We start from the raw sequence: 27,563 nt of genomic DNA, 5'->3' as shown, positions 1-27,563 counted from the left end.
CCTCAGGGTCCTGCGGGGAGCTCTGAGAGCCACGGGCCACGGGGTGCCTGCGTGCATTAAATGTAGGCGAGTAGCTTGCCCTGGGAGAGGGGTGGTCACCCCAGAGCTCCAGCTAGAGGCCTCTGCCCCAGATTAGAGCCCAGTAGCTCCTACCAGGCCCAGGGCCCTGGAGACTGTAGGATGGGTCCTGGGAATGGAGCTCTAGACAGCAGGCAGATTTCCAGGCAGTGGCTGGGACAGGCTGGGGAAGGCAATGACTGCCCCTGACCATTCAGAATATTTTGCTCTGTGTTCCTGTGTGTTCGTGTGTGTGTGTGGGGGGGGGGGGGGTAGTGCAGAGAAGAGCGAGATGAATGGGGTTAGAGTGCTTACCAGATATAAAGTCTGCGTGGTAAAGTTCTTGTCACCCTGCCTGGACCTGGCTGACACTCGGTGTACGTAAGAGTGTATACAGAATTCTTGTTAGGGGTGTTTCATGAGACAGTAACTCATACACCCATGTACACTCTGATACAGCAAAAATATCACACACCCCACATATAACTTCCTTAGTAAACCACACACAGCACATGGAGGTATATACATGCATCCCTTCTCTACTACGTTCTCATACAACCCACCTGTATCACAATCGTCTCCTCCAACACCAAACGCTGGAGATGAGATATGTATATAGACACACACACTATATATATAGGACACACACACACACACACTATATATATATGTATCTCCTCAACTCTTGCACAAACACAGCTAACTTCAGCCATCTCTAAATACCTCTATAAGAACCAGTCACGTGTCATACACACCACACTTATAACACATTCTTGAGTAATGCCAGACCCGCTTTGTACAAACCACAGTAAACCACAGTCTCAGTAACCCAGGTCAGGATTGCCAGAGAAAATATGGGCTATCCAGTTCAATTTGAATTCCAGATAAACAACAAGTAATTTTTCAGTAGCAGTATGTCCCACATATTGTATGGGCCATACTTACACTAAAACTAAGTCAGGCCAAACACTGCATGGGAATACTTACACTAAAAAAGTATTCTGGGTTTATCTGAAACTGAAATTTAACTGGGTGCCTTGTATTCTTGTTCGCTAAGTCTGGCAACCCTTATATACTTACCACCAGCTGATGTATTATATATTTATTGTAGTTTTGTTTAGTGTGTGTCTTCCCCTACTAGAATGTGCAGCGTTACCAAAGACTACAACAATGGAAGAGTGCCGGATACACAGGAGTAGCTGCTTACTGAATCTTGGTGACTGAATGAATGAACACGCACCATAAATACAAGCCACACCATGTAATGAGGAAAAGTTACATGTCCCAGAATTCCTGACTTGTGAACAGAAACCATGCACACAAAGGCCACACACACAGATAGACACATCTGCACTGTGCTCCCCATGCCAACCCCACACTTACCACAGACTTAACTGATACACATCACTCACTCTTCCCACACACTCACAGTCACCACCGAGGCCTACATTACCAACTAGACAGTGAGAGAATAAGTATGGATTGGAATTAAATCCTGGAGTATCCACTGGGAACCACACTCTCAACTGTGTGTATTCACTGCACCTGACACGTGTCACACACTCAGTAAATATTTGTGGACAGAGGACTGATGAACCCACCCTGAGCCTTTCATTCCTCCCTCAGGAATCTCGAAGTCACAAGAGGATCCCCCTCGGCTTGGATCCACTGTGGTGGCCCAAGGCTGCAGCCCAGGGCCAGGGGAGGTCTCCTCTGCCCCTAAACACTTCTCCTGTGCTTCTTCTCCGCGCAAGCTCATGTACGCCGGTAAGGGCGCGGGGCTCCTCAGGTGAGGGGGTGCTTGGCTGTGAGGCAGGAGGCACACAGATCCCAGGGAGGCTGAGAGGAAACCCAAGGTCATCAGAGGTGATGAGGGCTCTGTGGAGGAGCCTGGGCGGGATGGCTGAGCTGTTACGAGGGCGTGTATCCCAGCTGAGTCAGGGGTGGGGGGCGGGTGTGAATCCTGCTACTACCATGGTGGGGAAGTCAAGGAGCAGTGGCCGGAAAGGTCTGGACTTGAGGTGGAGGGAAGAGGGACCAGATTAAGCATCTTCAGAGAAAAATGTAGGGTTTCTCTTTGCCTTTGCTTCCAGAGAAGGACAGAGTTCTGCATCATACACCTCCAGCCTGAGAGCAGCGCCATCCAGCTCAGGTCCACACAGCTCACACACACATGCGCCCTCCAGGCACAGCCCTTCTCCGTGCACACATGAACCCCAAGCACGTGCTCCACAGTACTCTCCTCCTGCACCACAGCCCCATTCCACAAGGAATGCACCACCGATATTCCCAAACTCACACTCCTCGTCATACACGCATCCATACGCTTCCCTCACATACCACAGTCCTCACCACTGTACTCCACACCCGTGTATACAGACACCGCTCCAGTATCCCCCAACACGCAGATGAAAAGCCCACAGATGACACCAGATACACCACTGCCTCCTACGGCCAACAGACACCAAGCTCACGACATAGCTACGTCATGCAAATGTCCCTCTCTCGTCTACCACACCTGCTCCCTCAGCTTCCGGCATGGCCCATGCATGTTATTATGTTTTAAAATTCCTTTTTCAGGAATCCGGAGATCACATCGAGACACTGCCCAGCCTACCGCACCCCTAGCCCAGGTTCAGGAAAAAGGGGAGACCGCTCCCCCATCACACTGTGTCTCCTCCTCACCCTCTTCACCCTGTAAGAACGATCTGCACCCAGACAAAGAGGAAAGGGGCATGAAAATATACTACATGCAGGTACAAGTGAACAAGGGTGTCGCTGTCTCCTGGAAGACAAAGAAACCCTTGGAGTTGCCTGAAAAGCAGCTGAGGATAGAAGAAGTGACCCTTCCTGAGGATGCGTGCACAGTAGCCACTGAGCCCTCTTCTGATGTGTCCACCGAAAACCTCCTGTCTGACAGTGAGCCCACTGGGGAGGACAAAGAGTATGAGGAAAGGGCAGCGCCAGGCAGCCCATCAGGGTCACCTGCCGTCGAGGAGAGACCCAGGGCCAAGACACCGGAGTGGATGGTGACCATGGAGACCGGCTTCAGGTGCATGGCCTGCTGCCGGGTCTTCCCCACCTTGGAGATCCTCCAGCAGCACGTGAAGTTTGGCGTCCTGGAGGGCTTCAGCTGCCGTGTGTTTCATCTCACCATGGCCCAGCTGATGGGCAATGTGGAATCCGAGATCACCCCGAGGAGGAGGACGAAGAGGACGAGGAGGACGAGGAGGACGAGGAGGACGAGGAGGACGAGGAAGAGAAGGTAGAAGGCCCCAGCCCGAAGAGACCCCGCAGGCAGACTCTTTTCTCTCTTTTGAGTTCCACACAGCAACTGAGATTCATGGGACAGAAGATCCTGGAGACGGTGTGGCCTTGGAAGAGGTAAGGCTTGAGGCTGGCAGTCTTCTGAGCCTATGTCACGAGGGCCCAGAGGAGTCCAAGGGAAGGGGCCGCACACATGTGCTGGTTGACCTAATGGCTCTGCAGTTGCATCAAATGGGACACACCCAGCACTAACAAAGGCATTGAGCTCTGTTGACGTAAACAAGAAGGTGGAGCCTTTTCCTAGGAGTTTTCTCAGGGTCTGCACGACGGACCTCAACTCTTAGAGGACGTACTGCCAGCAGCGCCTTCTCGGCAGAGAGAGCCAGGAGTGGTCTCCAGAGAGGACAGGGGCCCTGGCAGGACCAGACCGTTGAGGTCTGAGAGCCTTGGGCCTGAGCCGAGATCTCACCCGGACCACTGGACCTAGCCTTCTGTGACAAAGGGGAATATGAAAGAGAGTCACGTGGAAATGAGGTCCCCCGAGATATGGAAATGTTCCAGAACCTTCGTTGCGTGGTAGTTGATCTGGAGCCAAGCTCACTGTGGTGTGTGTGGCTCTGAGCATTAAGGCAACGCTGGAGGGTAACCCTGACCAGCAGAGCTTGGAGTGCTTCTTGTCTCTTCCTGTTCTACCTCAGTTGTTTTATCCCTTCCAGGGAGAAGAAAGCACCCTCGGGAGAGTTGGTAGTAAACCAGGGTATATCCTCCCTCAAGGGGACCCGGCCTGCCCTTCATTCAAGATGCTCTGGAAATGGGAACTGACTCATGTTATCCAATTGGCTGAGGGAGCACAACTCCCATGTTGATTCCAGTCAGACATGTTCATCAGACCTAGAGCTTTTCTCCTGATTCAAATCAAGTAGGGTATTAGTAGAGTTCCCATTTATTTCAGCCCTAGAGATAGCACATGAGCAAATAAAAAATCTTTGTGTATCAAAGCATTCTAATGAGCCCTTTCATTTTGCTGTTCATTGTGAAAAACACGCTCACTTTATCTCTGCCAATGAAGTGTTTCCACTTGACCAATGATGCCCCACGATCCCATTAGCCTCACTGAATTTAGGGAGCCCATTATGATGACATCATTTCCCTCTCATTCTTGGCCTGCAGAGAAGAGCAGCTACAGAGCATTCCAAGACTGCTAACGCTCCCCTCACCAATACGTTTCTTAAACCTCTGGCAAAGGAAGTGTCCTCTGAGCCCTCCCAGGGCACATAGGGGGTTTGGGTGAGCAGATCTTATATGATAAATCCACTCCAGTGGTCTGGCATTCCTATGCCTTTGTAAACCTTCTACAGTGGTGGTTCTCAGCTGGGGACACTTTTGGTCCCCCCTCCCAGGAAATATGTGGCAGTGTCTTGAGACTTTTATTTTATTTTTTTTTTGTGGTACGCGGGCCTCTCACTGTTGTGGCCTCTCCCGTTGTGGAGCACAAGCTCCAGACGCACAGGCTCAGTGGCCGTGGCTCACGGGCCTAGCCGCTCCACGGCATGTGGGATCTTCCCGGGCCCTGGCACGAACCCATGTCCCCTGCATCGGCAGGCGGACTCTCAACCACTGCGCCACCAGGGAAGCCCCTTGAGACTTTTTTCTTTAAGGAGCTGTGTTATGAATGAGCCCCACGTGGCTGGTGCACACGGATGTATCAAGGCACTTTTTTTTTTTTTTTTTTTTGGTACGCGGGCCTCTCACTGTTGTGGCCTCTCCCGTTGCGGAGCACAGGCTCCGGACGCGCAGGCTCAGCGGCCATGGCTCACGGGCCCAGCTGCCCCGCGGCATGTGGGGTCTTCCCGGACCGGGGCACAAACCCGTGTCCCCTGCATCGGCAGGCGGACTCTCAATCACTGCGCCACCAGGGAAGCCCTCAAGGCACTTTTTATTGTTACAACTAGGGTGGCAGGGAAGAGTATGTGCCACTGGCCCATCTTACATTGCACAGGACAGCTCCCAACAACAAAGAGCTATCCAGTTCAAAATGTCAGTCATGCCAACGTCAAGAAATTTTGCTACAACATACTTAGAAAGTCCTGGCATTTTGACTTTAGCCTACGCTAACTTTGGGTACAGGTTTCAGTCATTTGAGCAAACTGCTGAAGGCATTCCCAGGTAGCCAAGCTAACACGCTGAGTCTGGAATGGGTGTTGAATGCACTCGTATCAACAAATCCAGCCTAACCCAATATTACATTACTCCCACCTGCTTCAATACCTACAAACTCCACACACATTATTTCTCAGGTTTCTATTGATATAAGTTATAAAATTCCGTATTTTAGCAGATAGTGTCTCCTCATGGTCATCCTTTATACCCGGTGGGTACCCACCCCTTCCCTGCTCCCGTCCCCATTTCAAGGACTCTAGTCTGATTACTAGGTCTGGAAAAACGAGAGGTAGTGGAGGCAAGTCTTGAGGATCCACAGACCCCTGCAAGGAAACTACCTCAGAGTAGAGGCAGACTTCCTTCTAATAGCACAGCAGGCTCAACTAAGAGGTCACAGGTCAGAGGTCACAGGCCTCAGCTTTGTTGGAATCTGCCCATATATTTCCACCTCAAATTTCCAGGATTCTACTCCTTCCCACTGATGCCCTATGACATAAGAGAATCTACAAGGTTGTGAATCAATGTGTTGTCATTCAGCCACTGACTGAATTTGACTTTGGATCCCCTTAAAAAAATAAATAAATAAAAAGGAAGGAAAGAAAGATAGAAATGCTGATTATAACAAGTCCCCCAAAGTGTTGCTATGTAGCCAAGCTCAAAGCTAAGACAGAAAATCCCCAACGGTAAAAACAGATTTCGAGCTCAAGCTATCAACTGGGACTTGAAACTGAAGGCCCTACAAAGGTCAATGGAACTGGATACAAAGCTAAAGATTTAGTCTTTAGCATAGATGGGAGTCAAGGTTAGAGGAAGCCACGCACTGGGAGTGAGTTGTGAACTACTCAACACTAAGAATGGAAGAGCAGCTCTTTCATTGAATGTGAAGAAAGAAACAGGTAGTCCCTAGTTGCTACCACTGTCTTTGAACCAAACTAAAGAACAAGGTCAACCAGAAGGGCAGATATGAGAATCAAAAAGGAAACCTCTCTGGAATCCTCACTGAACCAAGTCTAAGTTCTGCTCTACTTGTGGTCTTTCACTTACAGAGACAAACCTTTTGGGCTTACCACAGGGATCAACAGACTTTTTCTCTGAAGGGCCAGAAAGTAAATATTTTAGGTTTTGTGGGCCATCAGTGCTCGTCACAACCACTGAACACTGTCAGCACAATGGGAAACACTCAAAGATGGTAAATAAATGGATGGGCCAATAAAGAGCTTTTAGGTTCCAATAAAGCTTTAAAGGCAACGAGCCAGGTTGGGCTCACAGGAGGTAGTTTTCCAGCCCTTGACTTAACTCACTAAACTACAAATTACCTTGAGAGTTGGTGGTTTGATATCTACCAAACCAAACCAAACAAGAAAGCCCTAGGATTTCTGACATCTAATGCAATGCAATTTGAGGTAGCATGGACTTTACATACACATGTGAAGGTGTGGTCTAGGAAACCAATCTTGGAAACCTGCCTCTCACATTAAATACATCTTTTGCTGAGTAAAGCCCTTTAACCAAGTAAGTGTTAAACATCAGTGAAATGACCAAGAAGTAGGAAATGGTATGCAAACCTCCTCCTTAACAACTTGTTCCCATCATTCTAGGTTTCTTCCCTATGCACATTTTTCCTTAGGGAATCGTTGATAAATTTTACCTCTAAAACTTACCTATTTCCACTCTCTATCTTCAGGATTTGCCCAATCACTGTTACTTTGTAAACAATTTAAAAAGTTTTTTGGGGGGTAAATTCCTCTTTTCCCACAGCTAATGGTTCTCTGTGTCATAGTGTCTGGAACGACCCAGCTACTTCTCCAGTCAGACCAAGCACTTGAAAGGACAAGCCGGTACCCCGAGCTATCCATCCATTCACCCAGTAAGGAAGCCTGATGAGGAGAACTAGGATGTGTACATTTCTACTGTTGGAATTAAAACAGAATATTCTGGGCTGCATGGATTTATCCTAAACTTCAAATGCATTAATTATAAATAGACCGTTACACTGACTAATATTCTGTCTCTTTGAATAACCATATACATTTTTTCTTTTTTATAACTGATTTCTAGAGGTCTATTCCTTAATTTTGGCCATATATATGTATACCTCATGATGATAGGATTTCTTACTGTGAGGGATTAATATGTTCTTAGTAATTTTTAATATTATATTTTACATTATTTTACTACCTATGTTACTATAAAAATAACAGTATTTTACTGGAAAATTGATGCTCAATGAAAAATTTAAAATATGGAAGTTAAATGTGGAAAAAATCCCTGAAAATCTTGCCACTGTTTACATAAGGGTGAATATCCCTTTACAGATGATAGGATGCATTAACACACACACATGCATGTTTGATAAAGGTATGTGATGTACCTACCTAAAATACATTAAACTGTTACATGCTTCTGTCATTAAGTTTAAGCCATCATTTTAACAGACCTGTCATTACATAAGTATCTTAAAATATAAAGACATTCCTATTGAATATTTCACTTTTACAAAATTTAGTAACATTGACATGCTACTCACCTTTTCTACTTGAATTTCCTAATTATAAGGTCCTATTCTGTGATTTCTATATCAAAGGGACGCACGTTCTATGTTTTGATATGTACTCAGCAACTTCACTTTGAAAATCAATTTTTCAATCCACCGCTAGGAAAAAGTGTGCAAGTCAGTCATTGAATAAATATGTTTGATGAAATTACCAAATTTCAACAAATAATTTTTTTCTTTTTATCTCAGGCCAGAGAGGAGTAAGGAGATAGAGAACTTGACAAAAGTAATCTACTTCACACAGCCTCTTTTCTCTACTTAAGAAGTCCTGATGAAAGTAATGCTAAAACCCTTGGGAGACAATCACATCAAAACCTAGACGGAAATGTGGTGAGTAAGAAACCAACGATCAGTTCATTTACTAAGAAATGTTTGTCCTCTGTCACTGTCATTAGGAACTCTTTCTGACACTTAAACCTCTGCCTTGACGTTCTTGAAAAAAGGGTCAACAGTATGCTTTCTGTATTGCAAGATGAACAATCCATTTTCAGTAAGTCTATACTGTCACAAAAGATAACCAAATTTGTACTGTATAAGGTTCACAGAATATTAGATAGACAAAGTCCAAGATAAGATCCAACTTGAAGCGAGGCTGGGGGGAGACAAATGGAGCTCATCATAACAGGACGATGCCACATTAATATTACAAATTGCAATACTGAGTGGTTTTCTAACACTTCAAATTTTTGTCTCCCTGAATTACTTTTAAGGCCAGATTTAGGTTAACTCCTCTGAATACAAATTTTTATGAAATTTTGGAGGGGATTGCAACATAATTTTCAAAAAGTTTTTCCTCGTTCATTAACTGAACAAATATCGAGCACCTACAAAGTAGCTGACAATGTTCAGACTGTAGATTCAGAACAAATGTCGCTGCATTCGTGGAATTTACGTTGTAATGGGCATAAATTTTGGCATGTTCATCATACTTTTGTACAAGGCCTGCTAAAACTCACACTAAGGCTTCTCCCCTAATATTTAATAGAGGTCAAAGTTCAAACTTACTACACCATTTACCAGAGTTCTCTGCCGTGTGGCCTCCTGGCTACTGGGACATGTTGAGCTATGGCTGAAACACCGACTTTAATGAAACAAATGATTTTTTTTTCTTCTGAACTTGATGACTGGAAGAATTCACATGACACCTGAGTTGTTTCTGTCTCTGTTTTCATCATTTTATGGAACTTTTTTCGTGTGTGGGCTCTCTGATGGTCTTACCACTCCTATCACTTTTATAGGATTTATCAGCAGCATGGATTCTGTGATGAACTGTCAGATTGGAGCGCCAGCTGAAGCTCTTCCCACAGGTCTCACACGTGTAAGGCTTCTCCCCCGTGTGCACTCTTTGATGGGACTGTAGCTGTGAAGGCCGACTGAAGACCTTACTGCATCTGTCACATCTGTACGGCTTCTCTCCAGTGTGGACGCTCTGATGAAGCTGAAGACTTGAGGCCTGAATGAAGTGCTTCCCACACTCCCCACACTTACATGGTTTCTCTCCTGTGTGGACCCCCTGATGCATGTCGAGGTTCAGGCTCCGCTTGAAGCCCTTCCCACACTCCTCACATTTGTATGGCTTTTCTCCAGTGTGGACTTTTTGATGGGCTTGAAGGTGTGAACTCCGACCAAAGCTCTTCCCACACTCTTCACAGTTGAATGGTTTTTCTCTGCTGTGGACTCTCTCATGGGCCAGAAGATTTGAGGCCTGCCTGAAGACTTTCCCACACTCCTCACAATTATACGGTTTCTCTCCGGTGTGGATTCTGCAATGAATTTTAAGATCTGCTCTACGACTGAATCCCTTCCCACACTCTTCACATTTGTATGGTTTCTCACCGGTATGGATCAGCTGGTGGATCTGAAGTCGTGAACTCTGATTGAAGCCCTGCCCACACTCCTCACACTTGTAAGGTTTCTCTACACTGTGGGCCTTCTGATGGATTTGAAGATATGAACTCTGACTGAAGCCCTTCCCACATACCTCACATTTATAGGGCTTCTCCCCTGGGTGGACAACCAGATGAACTTGATAATGGGAGTTCCTCCTGAAGCTCTTCCCACACTCATTACATTTGTATGGTTTCTCTCCTGTATGGACTCTTTGATGTGCCTGAAGGTTTGAACTCAGAGTAAAGCCTTTACCACACACATTACATATGTATGATTTCTCTCCAGTGTGGACTCCCTGATGGGCCTCAAGACTTGAAGGCCGACTAAAGCCTTTCCCACATTCCTCACATTTGTAGGGTTTTTCTCCTGTGTGGACCCTCTGACGAATGTATAGATTTGAGGTACAAATGAAGCCCTTCCCACACTCCTCACATTTGTACGGTTTCTCTCCCGTATGGACTCTCTGATGGGACTGAAGGTGTGAATTCCGACTGAAGCTCTTATCACATGTGTCACATTTGAATGGTTTCTCCCCAGTGTGGACTCTCTGATGGTCCTGAAGGTGAGAGGCCTGACTGAAGGCCCTCCCACACTCCTCACAATTATAAGGTTTCTCTCCCGTGTGGACTTTACAATGAATAGTAAGTGCTGACCTACGACTGAAGCCTTTCCCACATTCCCCACATTTGAATGGTTTCTCTACAGTGTGGACTTTCTGAGGAGTCTGCAGCTGTGAGCTCTGACTGAACTCCTTGCCACACTCATCACACTCACTGTGTTTTCCTCCCACGTGAACTCTCTGATGAATATGAAGAACCGAGCTGTAACGGAAGCCTTTTCCACACTCACTGCACATGAGACTTCTCTTTTGAGTGTAATTGCTGGTGAAGATCAAAGGTGGAGAGATCGGTGAAGGTTTCTTTACATTCATCACACTGGTAAGGATTTTGTCCTGTGTGAATCATAGTATTCTGATCCAGTGTTGAAACCCTCGTGCTATCTTTTCTATAATCGCTGTAGCCGTAAGATTTTTGACCCTTGTGTACTCCATGAGCATCAAGGTGATGTGAAATCCAACTGATGGTGTCAACATCCTCTTTACACTGACACAGTTTATTTTTCATGGAAATTTGCTGGTGTCTATTCTGATAATTCTGGGACTCAGCCAATGAAGTTTTCCTCCAAGAATCCTGGGCTCTCAAAGTTGCAAACCTTGGATTTCCAGTACTACTGGGATCACCTGCTTTATCATTTAATATACGGTTCTCATCTTCAGAAATTTGAATAGAGTCCTGCCCCAATCTGACAGGGGGAATCACCTTGTTTGTGGAACTGACAACTATTTATCATGGAGTCTTGGCATCTGGTTAAGTCATTTGCAATCTGTTGCCAGATTTGCCAGCAGGAAAGCTCTTCACGTGATCCTCTGTCTTGAACGGCCCTCAACTCACTTTGATTGTTTTCTTCTATATGGACAGAGAATTCAGAGATGTGGACACGTGAAAGCTTTGTTCAAAGATTCAAGATTTTACACTTAAGACACAGTATGAGACTTTAATGAACCTCAGGATGGTTCAGCTGATCTTTCGCACGACAAATGAAGTTCTCTGGTTTATATACTAACAGAAACCAAGAGATGGTCTGTTAAACTCCCAAATACTTAGCATTAATGAAACCCATTTAAAACCAAATGACTACTCTGACATACTATTTAAATCATCTTTCAAAAATTACATGTCATTCCTACCATAACACAGTATCAATAAAGACAAGCATTTTGCTGTGCTCACAGCTTTAACAGTGCCTAGCAGTTAGTCAGGGCTCAAGAAATGCATGCACAGGTGAACTCAGTTTGATTTCTAGGATTCTCTACAATTCTGAATCCCAGGTTAAGTTTGAACCAAGTCAGAGAAGCGAAACAGCTTTTACACGTCAGGTATCAGATACAGGAAAAGGACTGGAAAGTACAGTTTTGCTTAAGTTGAAAGGCTGCACCCGAGGCGGCAGCACACCAAGGGGGTTAGTGCTGAGGAGGATATGAAAGGTGCTAAAAACCGGGACTTCCCCGGTGGCACAGTGGTTAATGATCTGCCTGCCAGTGCAGGGGACACAGGTTCGAGCCCCGGTCCGGAAAGATCCCACATGCCGCAGAGCAACTAAGCCCGTGAGCCACAACTACTGAGCCCACGTGCCACAACTACTGAAGCCCGCGTTCCTAGAGACCGTGCTCTGAAACAAGAGAAGCCACTGCAATGAGAAGCCTGCGCACCACAACGAAGAGCTGCTCCCACTCACCACAACTAGAGAAAAGCCCATATGCAGCAACGAAGACCCAATGCAACCAAAAATTAATTAATTTTAAAAAAGGGTCTAAGAATCAGTGGGGTTAAAAAAAAGCATAAAGACCTATGCACTGGATCCTTCTGAGGCATTTGTGCTGCCTAATATGTTCCTCCACTCCCCCTGCCAATCAGGAGTCAAAATTTAGAGGCTAGGGAAGAATGCTGTCTCTTTAAAAACAGCATGGAAAATTTTTGGACACAGATACATTGGTCTTTAACAAGAATGAGTTCCAAAGTGAAGAATGGGGTTTATGAGTGAGCTGGGAATAACTTCCATAGCCTGTGATAAGTATTGAGAAGAAACAGACTAGAAACTATTAAAGAATGATCAAAGCACCCAAGGTGACATTATCTAAAATGCCTTCTACAAGATACATACAAATGCACACACACACACACAAAATGTTTGTAGAGCTAACAAAGATCGATTTCTTATTAGTGAGGTGGGCTTTGGAGGAGGCAAATGGGACGCAGCGGGGCAAATCTTTTAAGGGAAAGGCTAACTCACCAGCTGCCTGTTTTCTGAGACCTGTTCTCCCCTGGTATAAGGGATAAGGAAACAGAAATTTCTTTCCTTCTATGGGAGGGTTACCTAAGAAGTAGACATAAGAATCCTCATTCAAAACAGTATTTCCTCCCCAAATGAATTTGCTCTGCTACTAAGAGCTCAAGGAAAGTCACAGGGAAAGCATTTTACTCAGTTTGGTTATAATTACAGGTTCTATACATATTTTTTGTGCAAGTTGATGAGGGCCAACTTGTACAGAAAGGCAAACACACACATACACACATCATGGGCACCTGAGAAGTTAGAATTAGGCTAGGAATTCATTTGAAGACAAAAAAACATTTAGCAATATCCCTTATTCACTCGGATTTGTTCACCGCCTACTAGCTATTTTCATGGAAGGCTAATTTCTCTATCCATTAACTCATTCGTTTATTCAAGAAATATTTAAGAGTTCCTGTCATGTACCAAGACTATGCTAAGCACTGAGGCTAGTGAGCAATAAACATATAACAGACCAAATTCCTCCTGCACTCCTGGATTACCCTCCAGTGGAAGAAAGAGAGGCGAGAAACAGGTGAACAAAATGTACATGAGTGAAACGCTTAGAGACAAAACAAGGCAGGGCAGAGAGAGTAAGAAAGAGAGGACTGTATTTCCCATAGGGTGGTCAGAGGACAGCCACCTCCTCATCTTTAAGGTGACTGACTGAAAGAAGTAGAGGCCTAAAAGATTACAGGTGAAAGAGCATTCCAGGCAGAGAGAAGGACAAGGAAAAGGCTCTGTGGCAGAAGCATCCTTTGCAGGTCTGGAAAAGATAGGGTAAGAGGGAGGAGAGGTGGTGTATTCAGGGAGGTGGTGGAGAACGAACAGCAGCCCACAGAAGGCTCTAGAAGCCACTTTAAGTGGTTTTTATTCTAAGTAAAAGAAGCCACAAGAGAATTTTGAAACAAGAACATAACCTGACTTAAAGTTACAAAAGATCACTTTGCCACCTAAAGAACAAACTGTGGGAGGAGAAGGGTGGCAACAGGTGACCAGTACAAAGACTATGCAATAATCCTGGAAAGAGATTTCCAACTGGGACCAGGTGATGGACAGCACAGGGCTGGTGAGAAGCAAAACAGATAGACAGCTAACCACAGGAACTCACGACTGCTTGGTTCTCACCTAAATTTCTATCTGCGTTGCTGAATTCATCAACCAAAGCCTCTCTTCTCTTTCTATATGTTTTGTATCTCGTTTGAAGAATGAGAACATGCAAAGTCACAAGTTAACATGAACGGGCTAGAGCGAAAGTTTACTAGAAATTTGAGTTCCAACTGCATATTCAAGGTATTGAAAGCTGTGTTTTTCAAACTTTGTATCACGACCCACTGAAGAAACAGCATTTATTTCACAACCTAGATACACAGGTAGAAAAGTATACATTACTAAAACGAAGCTTGAATGACCTATATCTAACCAATGTCTCTTTTCATGAAATCTGTTCCCACTGGCTCTCACACCACTCATGCCATCGCCCAGAGTTTCTGCTGCAATGTGTTGTACTCTTCCTAAGAAACTCTGATATTTTCTATACTATTTTATTTCATTAAAAAATCACACGTAGGGCTCAATAAATTGGCTTTATGATCCACTAATGGCACGGAGGGAAATCTGAAAAAGAATACACAAGGTACAGCAAGATACTGTCGATTTACAGTTCTTTTACAGAATAATTGAAAAGGACCTGAAACACACTGTTTGGAAAGACCAGAGGCATCCTCTCGTGTCCCACAGGAATTGCAAAAGTCTGGTCCCCAAACTCAGGGAACCACCTCAAGAGGCCCAAAGCCTTGAAACACCAAGGTCACAAAGACACTCGCAGAGAAAGGCTGTCCTCACCCACTGAGACCAGGTTCCGGAAGTTTTCCACCATCACATCCTGGTACAGCTTCCTCTGGGCCGAGTCCAGCAGCCCCAGCTCCTCCTCTGTGAAGGCCACGGCCACGTCCTTGAAGGTCACCGCCTCCTACGACAAACACCACCACCTCAATCTTATACCCAGTGGCCAGTGGAAGAGGGGCAGCCCCGAGGAGACGAGGAGGATGGGAAGTTGCTCCGGCTCCTGTGAGGTGTGCAGACTTCCCAGCACCCCCTCCTTCCATCCTGCCAATGCCACACACTGACTTTCCTCAGCCTCACCGGACGTGCAGCTATGAAAGAGAAAGCTTTGTGTATTTACCTGGGGCTCTCAGACAACTCATAAGTAAACTCCCTAGAATTCTAACCCCTGGATCCTGAACTAAAAAGCTTTCACTGTTTAATTATTATTGCCAAGTGCCCCAGAAACAGTTACCAATTTAGTCCTGGCAGTATTTGATGGCACCTGCTTTCTCATTGAGGTGGGAACCAGCTGAGAAGGAGTGTTATCTGTGGAAACTAACCAAAAGGCCATGCCAGGTCTCTGAATGAAAACTCTCTCTTTCCCCGTTTCTGTCTTTCGCTTGAATGCAATACTCTGACTCCAGACCCTTGGTTTTCTGGGTGAGTCTGAGTTGGTTCCTCCTTTTTTCACAACCCCTATTCTTTATATTTAAAACAAAGATGAAACCAAGCACCTCTTTATACAATTGTTCTGAGCTGTCTATGCAGTGACAAGTGCTTTAAGTACCACTGGACTTTTTAAACTAAGGTCATGTATTACTCTGATTAGAAAAAAATAGAAGATGGAAAAAGAAACAAACCAGTAAATAAAATACACAAAGGGTCTGACTCAAGCATGGGGAAGACTGAATCTAACTCTGGTCGTGAGAAAACTTCTAACCATACATTATTTTTTCTGCGTGAAGCAGCAGTTTGATCCTGCTGTGCTCTGCCGTATTTGGATATTCTACCAAAAAACATCCAAGGCACCACATGGAAAACATACCTCTTAAATTCTGAATACCTAAACCTACTATGTTAAGGGCAAAAAGGGGCAATATTCTTCAGAACAGATATTTTGAGAACAAGGTTAAATCAGGAACACTGTCACTGTAGTGCTCCGAAAACAGGAGAAGTCTTTCAACTCAATGTCTGTGAATAAAGAATAGTTTAAAAAATAGGTGCAGGGCTTCCCTGGTGGCGCAGTGGTCGAGAGTCCGCCTGCCGATGCAGGGGACACGGGTTCGTGCCCCGGTCCGGGAAGATCCCACATGCCGCAGAGCAGCTGGGCCCGTGAGCCGTGGCCGCTGAGCCTGCGCCTCCGGAGCCTGTGCCCCGCAACGGGAGAGGCCACAACAGTGAGAGGCCCGCATACCGGGGAAAAAAAAAAAAAATAGGTGCCTAAGTTTGCAGGAACATGATAAAGCAATTAAAAGTGAATGTTAGCTAGTATTAAATGAAAAAAACAATTTAAAACTGTATCTATGTTATAAATACAAATACACATCCATGAATACATATGATGAAGAGATTACAGAAATATAAAAGCAGCTAATTTGTAAGCAGGTAAGCAGTAGACTGGAAGATGTCCTTCATTTCCCTTAATTTTTCTTTTACTTGTAAAATAAAAAAATGATGAAATAAAACAAAAATTAAAACCGAAACCAATTAAATTTAACAGGAATTTTAAAAAAAGCACACATGGCACACTCAGGTCCTCATATGCTTAGACTCTCCTTGAAAGAGAAAACCCATATGGAACTATACCCAATATTTCGTAATAACCTATAAGGGAAAAGAATCTGAAAATATATGTATATATATGTATAACTGAATCACTTTCCTGTACACCTGAAATTAATACATTGTAAATCAACTATACTCCAATCAAAAAAAAAAAAGAAAAAGAAAAAAGAAGAGGAAAACCTGTGTCCAACCTGAGTACAAAAATGGCGTTTTTAACAGCAAGAAAGGCAAGCTCTACTCACCTGGAATGTGCTCATTTTCTCTCTCCTTCTGGGGCAGTGCAGAGTCCTAGCAAGACAGACAGGGAAAGAAGAAGTCAAACTGGAAACTGGTTTAAAGAAAAAGAAGTCACTAACCCACGTGGTGCTCATTGTGAATTACCAAGGCTCCCAGTCCTCGGGGTGGCTACAGCTGATTATGCTTGATGAGCAGAGCCCCACGCAGATACCAGATGCCCCCGTGAACCCCCTCAGTGGCTGTGTGAGGAATGACCTGCCCATTCATACACAGTGGCCCCCTCACAGTGTGCCTGCAGCTTCCACAGGGGTCATTCTTATTCTGGGTATGGTGTAAACAGAGACCATGTAAGTCAGAGTAGGTTTTGGAGTCAATAGGCATGGGCTCTGATCAGGCTACGCCATTCACTAGCAGTGTCACCCTGGGCAAATTATGCACATCCCTTCGCCTCAGTTCTGTCCTCTGCCAGTAGGGGAGAACACGGGCATCCACCTCGTGAGATCGTCATAAGGTAGGAAGCTCTGAGAACACCACTGTCAGGGTTTCTTATTTCTTAGCAACTGCGGTAAAGCAGATGATATTTTAGTTAGAAATTATCCTTAGAGATGTGATTTCTACCAACAGAAGACTGTCAGACATGTGGAGGTCATATGTTGTTGCCCTGTTATGTGAGAGTCTTTAGACTTCTGAAAATCTCTGCTTGTCTTCCTAAAGATTTTGTGACTGCAACAATAATATTTAAATTGACACGGACAACTTTTTACAAAAGGTATAAAAATACGTTAAGTTTCTTTTTAAACAGGAAGTACCCTTTTGACAATTATGCACAGAGGTAAAGAGAACTAATAAAAGCCAGGATTCTGCAACAACAATAAAAAATAGTTTGACAGTCCATACCTAATTCAAATGAAAAAAGACAGGAATCTGAATTGTAATTATATCATCATAAATATAGGAAAGTTTAAGAAATAAATGGGAGACTTCCCTGGTGGTGCAGTGGATAAGACTCCACATTCCCAATGCAGGGGGCCCGGGTTCGATCTAGTACAAAAGATGGCAATGATTCCACTCCCCAAAGCTTGGGAGAGAGACATCTTCACAACTTCTAACGACCTCCATTTTGACTCTACACTTGCTAGCTGTCTTCTGCTCAATTCAGGATTCTGAAAGGGGCCCTGACAGTTGACAATAATTAGTGGGGGAATAAAATCATTGGACTAAGTAGGGCTTTGGTGAATCCAGCTCAGTTTTATCTGTGACATCCAGCAGGGTCAATTTCCTCGGCCTCAGTTTCCAGAAAAGACCCTCTCTTGAGCTTCTCGAATTTTCACGTGCATGTGAATTACTGCGGGATCTTGTTGGAATGCAGCCTCCTGGGCCCCCTACGCAGAAATTATAAATCAGAAGGTCTCGAATGGGGCTCAAGGCTGGGCATTTCTATCCAAGTGATGCCAATGCCGCTGGTTTGTGGACCACAATTTGAGTAGCACTGCAGTGTAACATCAGTCCCACAAAAAACAGCCTCCACTACACAGAAACATACACAAAGAGTAACCAGACAAAAAGGCACTAAAACATTAACAACTGCTATCTTTACATCCTAAAGTTATAGATAATTAAAATTTTTCTTTATGTATATATCTGCATTTTTCCATAATGATTATGCTGCTTCTATGATATACATATTATTTGAAATAAAATAAATGACCCAGTTGAGAAAACTATCTTAAAAACTCATAAAATAGCCTAAACCTTGCTCTCAAGGTCCCCACAATTAAGTCCCAACCTACTTTCATGATATGATTCTAGCCAGTACCCTATGCTCAAAGAGAATATACCAAAGGGATTAGCAAACTCAGCTGCTGGACTCAAACTGCCTGGGTCCCAACCCCAGCTCTGCCTCCTACCATCGGGGTGAGGATGGGCCAACAGGGTTGTGTTCCCTGCCCCCAGCTCCTCAGCCTTAAAGTAGAGAAAACAGCAGTACCAATTCACAGAGCCACTGCCTGATGGAAATGTGGTCATGTGCATAAAGCTTTTAGAATGGAAATTAGTGACCAAGGCTCAGTTATCATCGTTACCCATGTCCCATACGTTCTACAATTTATAGGAATATCTTAAGTAGAAGAATGCCAAGTCCTACTCACGTGGGGCTCTGTTGCCTCTTCCTCCGTGCAGTGCTTTTTGAGAAGCCAGGGCTGGGGAAGGAAAGGAGACTGTGAAATACCAGGGCTGTTGTTTCCATCCCCACTAATTCATACCGCACCCCCTTCCGCCCCCGTACCAGCTAGAAGTCCTCTCCTTCCAAAACAGGCCAGGAGTCCAGGACAATTCAGCTTCCTGGGCTCACAGAATCCCGCTGCGAAATGGGTGCCTCCCGAATTAGCGTAGTATTAATACCAACAACGTATCAGGCAGTTGTAGACCTTTTACTTGTGCTATCTCGTTTCTTCTCACAACACTATGTTAACAAGGCATTCCTTTTTCCCCCCTTTTACCGAACAGCAACGGAGGCACAGAGGAGTTAAGCAACTCACCCAGTGTGACGCCGTATGAAGCGGTAGGGCTAGCTCATAGGTGGGGGACGGGGTCAGGTTAGGGGTGAAGAAAACCGGGGAGACCCTCAAACCCCAGGAGGCACGACCTGAGCCCACCCCATCCCGGGTACGTTACCAAACGCAAAGAAGCTCCGCCCGCGGGACGTACATCACCACTCCAGGCCCTCAAACCTCCGCTTTTAGCCGCCCCTCCTCTTTCTCCCCAAATGAAAGGTCTGCAAACGTTGGCCCCAGGCGCATGTCGGGGAAGCTTGAATGGGTCGTGAAGAGCGGACCTGAAACACCGCCATCACGCAAAACATGGCTGCTACGTGTCCTCCTGGGGCGGAAGTGCCTGCGACTAACCCGGAACTCCTGGACCACATTTCCCAGAATTCCGCGGGCAAACCTTTACAGCGAGGCGTTACTGTAGCTGCAGTATATGGGACTACACGAGTTTACGAGCTCTGGACTACATGTCCCAGAATGCAAGGGTGGGTGCGGGGGTGTCTACCGGCACCAGCTCTGGACTACATGTTTTCACTCTGGTTTTCACTTTCCGGAATCCCTGAGAAGGTCTCGGGCAGTCTTGCCGTTCTACTGTGTAGGCTTCAGAAGAGTGTAGATTCTGTTCATTGAAAGGCGTACAAACTCAGTAGAATTTTGGACGTCTTCAAGAGGCTAAGCGACATAAAAGCATTACCAGCCACGAAGGCTTCCTGGTAAACCCCAAAGAGTTTCACCATTGGAATAAGGGGAGAAGGAAACTGGGCTTTCTTTGGCAGGGACTGAAGCCAAACGCCAAAACACCTCATTCCCTGAGATTGTGTAAAGGTGAACGTGTTTTGTTAGCATCTTACAACCCGTGCAGAAGCAAGGGAAAATCCTTTCTAGAGACAGACATCAACATCCTAGGTCTCAAGTTATTTCTGTAATTATAAAATCTGTGACATTGCTATTTGACCAAGTGAACTTTAAGGGGAAGGAAAAAGCATTACTTGACATACGGAGGGACACTTCACAGTCATAAAAGTTTCCAATTATCAGAAACTAATAACTTCAGCTGATACTTTATAAAGCAAAAATTGACAGAACCATGAAGAGAAACATTCAAATTCATAATTGGATCTGGAGATTTGAACACATACATAGAGGGAAATGTTGAGCCTTAAAAGCATATATTAAAGTAGAAAGGGGGGCTTCCCTGGTGGCGCAGTGGTTGAGAGTCCGCCTGCCGATGCAGGGGACACGGGTTCGTGCCCTGGTCCGGGAAGATCCCACATGCCGCAGAGCGGCTGGGCCCGTGAGCCATGGCCGCTGAGCCTGCGCGTCCGGAGCCTGTGCTCCGCAACGGGAGAGGCCACAACAGTGAGAGGCCCGCGTACAGCAAGGAAAACAAAAACAAAAAAAAAAACAAAACAAAAAAAAAACCAAGTAGAAAGGAAGTTGAAAATTGATTCAGAAAACATCCATTTCAGGAAGTTAATAAATGAATAATAAAACTGAAGAAGGCAGATGGAAAAATATAAGATCAGATTAATGAAATACAAAATAAAGTAGATCCCACACACACCCACAAAACAGAAATTAAAGAAAAAAACAAAACAAACAAAAAAAGATCATCCATAGTATAAACAAAGATTTTTTCAAAAATTTGTTCCAAATTCTTTCAGGAAAATATCCTCCAAGAACTATTCCTGACTTAAGCCAACATAGCACACAGGATTTCTTTCCACTACAAGTAAAGTGAAATCTTGGATATAGCATGATGAAATACGGTAACATGATTAAGTTTTATTTATTCACCTCCTGTTCCCTGTGGCACCCTCCACTCCCTTCTCTACCCCGTAAGCTACCATTCTAATTTGTTTGATGTGTTTTCTTTTGGGTGTGTTCTTGTGCACAATGTGCACTTGTGTATATTTTCGATTCATATAAATAATATTGTGTCATAAAATTCATTCTGGTGTTTATTTCCTTCATTCAGGAGTATATTTTTAAGATTCACCCATCCGGGCTTCCCTGGTGGCACAGTGGTTGAGAGTCTGCCTGCCGATGCAGGGGACGCGGGTTCATGCCCCAGTCTGGGAAAATCCCACATGCCGTGGAGCGGCTGGGCCCGTGAGCCATGGCTGCTGAGCCTGCACGTCCGGAGCCTGTGCTCCGCAGCGGGAGAGGCCACAACAGTGAGAGGCCCACGTACCGCAGAAAAACAAACAAACAAAAAAAAACATTCACCCATCTATCTAATTTGTTTCATAGAGTTCCATTTTCTGCACCCACATTTTACCTGTACTCTTCCAACTGCCATGCCAATGACAATAAAGTAAACATCTTCTTACATTTGTTTATAGACGTATCTGAGAATTTCTTTGGAATACATACCCGAGTGAAATTATTTCATAGCAAATGTGTATACTTTAATAATATAGCCAGATTGACTTCCTGAAGGGCTACACCAGTCCAGATTACCAAAGAGTTGCACGTCAGGTTTTTGTGCAACCACTTACCTTCATTTGGACGACTCATCACCGTTTTGCTAGTGTATTAAGTGTATAGTAGTATCTTGTTTTAGTTAAATTTCTCTGATTTCTAATAAGTTTGATCTTTTATTCAAATGCTTGGTAGCTTCATCTATAAATGTCTACTTAAAACTTTTGCCCCATTTTCTAATGTGGATGCTATCTTTTTCTTCCTCATTTCTATTACATATTCTGATTATTAATACCTTTTCAGTTTTACCAATTACAAGTATCCTTTCCTAATTGGGCACGTGTTTCTAAAATTTTTCTATTGTGTTCTTCATGGAATAGAAATCTTTAATTATAAGATAATAAACCAATAATTTCTTAATATCTGTGCTTCTGAAACTCCTCAGGTGAAAAAATATATTTCTACCTTTTAAAAATTAACTTTCTAGACTTATCTTTCACATGTAGGTCCTTTAAATATTTTGGAGTCTATTTATGTACATTTTATTACATGGGATCCACTTTTATTTTTCTCCAAGAGAAATTCTTAAAAATAGTGATATTCATGGCTTGAAGATTCAATATTACAAAGATATCAGTAATCCTCAAAATGATCTATAGGCTCAGTCAAACCCCAATAAAAACACCAGCATTTTTTCCCCTTGGAAATTGATGAGATGTTTACAAATATTATGTGGGAAAGCAAAGAGCTACAAGAAGGGCTGGGGGCTTCCCTGGTGGCGCAGTGGTTGAGAATCTGCCTGCTAATGCAGGGGACACGGGTTTGAGCCCTGGTCTGGGAAGATCCCACATGCCACGGAGCAACTAGGCCCGTGAGCCACGTAGTGAGCCTGCGCGTCTGGAGCCTGTGCTCCCCAACAAGAGGCCGTGATAGTGAGGCCCACGCACCACGATGAAGAGTGGCCCCCGCTTGCCACAACTAAAGAAAGCCCTCGCACAGAAACGAAGACCCAACACAGCAAAAATAAATACATAAACTCCTACCCCCAACATCTAAAAAAACATAAAAATAAAAAATAAAAGAAGAGCTGGGACAATCTGAAAGAAGAATGAAAAGAAAGATATTAGTCACATTAAATCTTACTATAAATCTACAATATAAGATAGTCTGGTGTTCGCTCAAGGATAGACAAGATAATAGACATCAAAATCCATGTTGAAACAGACATTATAACAACGTGTAAAAAGAAAACACTGCAGGGAGTTCCCTGGTGGTCTAGTGGTAAGGATTTGGCGCTTTCACTGTGGTGACCCTGGTTCAATCCCTGGTCAGGGAACTGAGATCCTGCAAGCCACGCAGCACGGCCAAAAGAAAAAAGAAAGAAAAGAAAACACTGCAGCAGAGAGGGGAAAGAACTCTTGTTAATACAGTTGATCCTTGAACTAGGGTTCAAGGGGGTTAGGGGTGCCAACCCTCTGCTAAGCTGAAAATCCAAGTATAACTTATAGCCAGTCCTCTGTACGTACATGGTTTCTCCATAATCGGCAATTCTGCATCTGAGGATTGAACCAACCTTGGATCGTGAAGTAGTGCAGTATTTACTATTAAAAAAAATCCTCGTATAAGTGCACTTGTGTAGTTTAAACCCATGTTGTCCAAGGGTCAACTATTGGTTCTCAGTCAGCTGGATATCCATATGGGAAAAATATTAATCATTACTGCATAGGATATAAAAATATAAATTGCAGAAGATCTGCAGACTTAAATTTGAAAAGTAAACAATGATGCTTTAGGAAAGAAACGTAAGATAACAGCCTTTTTGCCTTGGAGTAGGAAGAATTTCTTAAGACCAAAAAAGTCACCAACTGTGAAAGAAAAAATTGAAAAATTGGACTATTTTAAAGTTAAGAAACACTGTAAACCCAAACGCAGCACTCTTGGGCCAAAAGTGAGAGATATTTTAAAAACATCTATGGAATAAAAGACTCAGATGCATCCCTCATGCCCATGCATTCTTCAAGGGTCAACTGTATCTACCAAAGTTGAACATATACCCTAGAACCCTTTGGCTCCACCCATAGAAATATCCCTCAAACAAGTGCACAAGGCACATTCTAGATTGCTCACATCACCACTAACTGTGATAGCCAAGAATGGGGAAGTACCCAATACCCACCAATAATGGGATTAATAAATAGATTTTGATATGTTTACACACTGCAATAATATCCACCAATGAAAATGAATCAAAGGTATCCACTCCCAACAATATGGATAAATGTCATGGATATACTGTGGAGCAAATGAAGCCAACACAAAATAGCACCTGTTACACGACTCCATTTATATCAAGTACAAAATAGGCTAAGTGAATCTACACCATTACAAATTAGTGGCTACCATATGGAAAGGAAGGTTACTAGAAAGAGCCAAAAAGGGATGCTTCTAGGGCTTGGGGTTTGTCCTGGTCCTCCAAGAACTAGACGGCAAAGTGCTGAGAAAGACTTTAATGAACAAATCTTTCATTAGGGAAAACATCGGAGAGGAAATGGCAGGGAGCTCTGGAAGGCTGGCGGAGCTATCAGCTCATAGTGCAAGTCTGACCCTGAGTGAAGATTTGGAAGAAAGATTTGGTAGATCATCCGAGACTGCCTTGTCATCCACGTAAACTCCTTCAAGGCTGTCAGAGTCCTTGAAAAAAGGTCACTGGACAGAGGAATCCTGGTCTCCAAGAAATGGCCTGCCTTAGGATCCCTGCTGTGCTGACTAGGAGCAATCAGGGGCAAGGCCGGCCTCCAGGCAAACCTGGTGATGGGTTTAAGAGCAGCAGCTGGGACCTTTGGCCAGTTATGCTCCCTGTGGTCATAACTGTGAAACAGGAGACTCTCAACGTGGATGCTTCCTTGCGATAAGATCTGGTTCTTTATTTCTGTCAGTAATAGTACTGAAGCAACGTTGCGTCCTTCTCAGTATAGCATACCCCAGAGATCTAAAACGTTCGTTTGTTCTGTTATTGATCATGTTCATCTCTTGGCTAAGGTAGTGTTCACCAAATTTATACCTACTGTATTTCTTGTTGTGATTAATACTTTGTGGAGAGATACTTTGGGTTTTGTAGCATCCTGCTCCTTGTAAACTTTCAACCAGTAGTTTTATAATTCATTGATTACTCTTGCCAGAACCTATCATTACTATGATGGTTGTAAATAAGGATTTTTTTTTTTTTTTTTTTTTTTTTTTTTTTTTTTGCAGTATGTGGGCCTCTCACTGTTGTGGCCTCTCCCATTGCGGAGCACAGGCTCCGGACGCGCAGGCTCAACGGCCATGGCTCACGGGCCCAGCTGCTCCGCAGCATGTGGGATCTTCCCAGACTGGGGCACGAACCCGTGTCCCCTGCATCGGCAGGCGGACTCTCAACCACTGCGCCACCAGGGAAGCCCGTAAATAAGGATTTTTACATTACATCATTCCTTCTATATATTTATGGTTTGGCATTCTATTATGAGAGCCCTTCCTTCCCTCCCTTCCTCTTTTTTTATTCATATTCTGTATGATAATTGTTTATTTTATGGCCAAATTGCTCAGATTTACCCCGTGTGAGTCTCTTCAAGCTGGATCTTTTTACACATCCCGCCACTCTTTCCTACTTTCTGGCACAGTAAATTTTCTCCAGGATCATTCTACACTTTCCTTGCTCCAGCCCTGAAATAGAAACGTGGATATACATGCTTATATACATCACATACACATGTGTGTGTTTGTATATCCTCACACTTCCATATCTACTTCTGTAAATACCTAGCATGTGCACTCACTCCCTCTCTCTCTCTACAGATGGGTGGACGGATGGATGGATGGATAGACAGATCTGTATAAATAACTTATGGTCAGACTTCCATATCCGTGGTTCCTCTGTATCTGCAATTCTGCAACCATGGGTTCAACCAACCACAGATCATGTAGTACTGTAGTAATTACTATTAAAAAAAACCCTGCATATAAGTGGACCTGCCCAGTTCAAAACCATATTGTTCAAGGGTCAACTGTAACTTGCTAAATAAAGCCCTTTAACCAACTATATTAAAAATACCACCATTGGTCTGCGTATGGAACGCCATCCAAACCTGCTTTGTCCTTACTGGTTCCACATCCAGAGGGTCCTCTGCTATTATGCTCAGTTCTCTCCCCTTGTGCATCTTTTCAACAAGAGCAACTTTTTTTTTTTACACCTCCACAATGTAGGTATATCCACTTTTGTTTCTAGCTCCAGGATTTTCCCTCTCCCTATTATGGATCTGTAGTTAAAGCACAGCATAAATAATAAAGCTTCAATTGTTGAAACTCATGAATTTTTCTGTGTATGCAAAATAATCTGAGAACTGTTTTGTTTTTGAAATTGGCTTCCGGAGTTCCTACCATAATTTTGATCTTATATGCCTTATGACAATATAGAACAATCATATAAGGTCTTAACTTGCTATTGCAGAGACTGCGCTCAACCTAGGTCCACAGAATGCTCTGATGTCATCATTGAGGTCACAGAATTCCACTGTGCGCCTGGCAACCTTGCAAACATAACAGCCCTGGTGAGCACTAGGCAGTACTGCTGGTTCACTAAGTGGTACAAGTTTTTCAGCCATTTAGGAGACTTGACTATTTTTATTTGTATTGAATCATTTCAACGGATTGCCCAAGAGCCAACAAGGGCCAACCTGTAGGGAAGAGGAGGAGTTGGATATCTCTTGAGGCATCTTCTAAGGGAGACTTCTAGTTGGTACCATGAAACGGCGACAAAAGAGGAAACATCTGGAAAATGAAGCTCCTAAGATCTTCACATTTGGGGCAGTTTTCATTTCAGCTGTGCTTCAAATTGCTGGCTGGAGACGGCCTGTTGGAAGGTGGCTGAAAGCAAGTAGCAATCCTTCGGGCAGCCTGGCCCTTCTCGACTGTCAGACATCTTCAGGGATATTCTAGGAAATGTTGTTTGTTCTAGAGAAGGGAGGGAAACAATCCAATTGTCCAATAATGCTTGAATGGAAAATAAATGATGCTATATGCATGTGATGAAATAATATCAAGCAGTCAAAAATCAAAGACCTAGATCTATATGGATTCACGTGGATAAATCTTGAAAACATAATATTGATTGAAAGAAAATAAGATCAAGAACGTTAGATTGTGATAACAGGTATGTAAGTATTTAAATATTTAAATCAATTCAACATATTGCTTCTATATATATATAGATGCAAGAAAATAAACTTTATCCAAAGAACACATTATTTACATTTCCTATGCTCATTTATCTAGGAGACCCAAAAGAACCCACAGATAAACTAGCAGGAACTAATAAGACGGTTCAACAAGGCACACACATACAAGATCAATAAATTTTAAAAGTCAATCAGGCTCCTCTACACTGGCGATAACAAATTAGAAAGTGTAAAAGAAAATAAGAAAAAAAGAAGATCTAAAAATTGTCACAAGAGCCATATAAATTATTTAGAGCTAAGCATACGTAGAAGGCAATATAACTAACAAAGTGAGTACGAACAGTTAAACTCCACCCAACCCAAGGTTAGGAAAAGACTGTTGTTACTTTATGAGAACAGACCCTCTTCTTAAGTGGCAGATCAGTAAGTGAGAGTGAATCAAAGAAACACAGCATTTGAAAAGTCAGCTAGTCCAAGCCTCTTGATGGCACATACAGAAGCTGAAGCCCAGATAGGTTGAGTTACTTGGTAAAGGGCCCAACGTCCTGACTCAAGGACTAGCATTTTTCACTCATTCGTAAGACACAATCAAATGCAGTACCTTGGAAAGAGATGGGAAAAAAATGAAGAAATCAATTATATAGTTCCTCATCTTTAAGTACAGAAATAGCTGTGACAAAATTACACGTATTGAGGGAAAATTGAAGTGCA

The 27,563-nt window shown here is 43.8% G+C and overlaps 1 protein-coding gene and 1 pseudogene across 2 annotated transcripts; one reads left to right on the top strand and one right to left on the bottom strand.

Moving 5' to 3' along the window:
• Nucleotides 1–2,040: 2,040 nt before the first annotated feature.
• On the top strand, nucleotides 2,041–7,378 carry LOC308610516 (protein FAM170A-like; annotated as a pseudogene). Its single transcript has 2 exons — nucleotides 2,041–3,322; nucleotides 7,265–7,378. The product of its transcript is annotated as a protein FAM170A-like (transcript).
• Nucleotides 7,379–8,194: 816 nt separating this feature from the next.
• On the bottom strand, nucleotides 8,195–25,221 carry LOC308610513 (uncharacterized protein). The gene is made up of 5 exons (XM_081259619.1): nucleotides 18,954–25,221; nucleotides 18,817–18,867; nucleotides 16,675–18,051; nucleotides 14,666–14,792; nucleotides 8,195–11,394 (listed from the first exon to the last, which is right to left on the bottom strand). The coding sequence occupies exon 5, from the start codon at nucleotides 10,857–10,859 to the stop codon at nucleotides 9,210–9,212; it is 1,650 nt and encodes a 549-aa protein (XP_081115745.1). The 5' UTR covers nucleotides 10,860–11,394; nucleotides 14,666–14,792; nucleotides 16,675–18,051; nucleotides 18,817–18,867; nucleotides 18,954–25,221; the 3' UTR covers nucleotides 8,195–9,209.
• Between the last annotated feature and the right edge of the window lie 2,342 nt (nucleotides 25,222–27,563).

This window comes from Mesoplodon bidens (genome assembly GCF_964165515.1).
Source record: "Mesoplodon bidens genome assembly, contig: HAP1_SCAFFOLD_856, whole genome shotgun sequence".
NCBI lineage: Eukaryota > Metazoa > Chordata > Mammalia > Artiodactyla > Ziphiidae > Mesoplodon > Mesoplodon bidens.
Note: the sequence above shows the minus strand (reverse complement) of the source record. Positions and strands in the feature narration are given on the sequence as shown.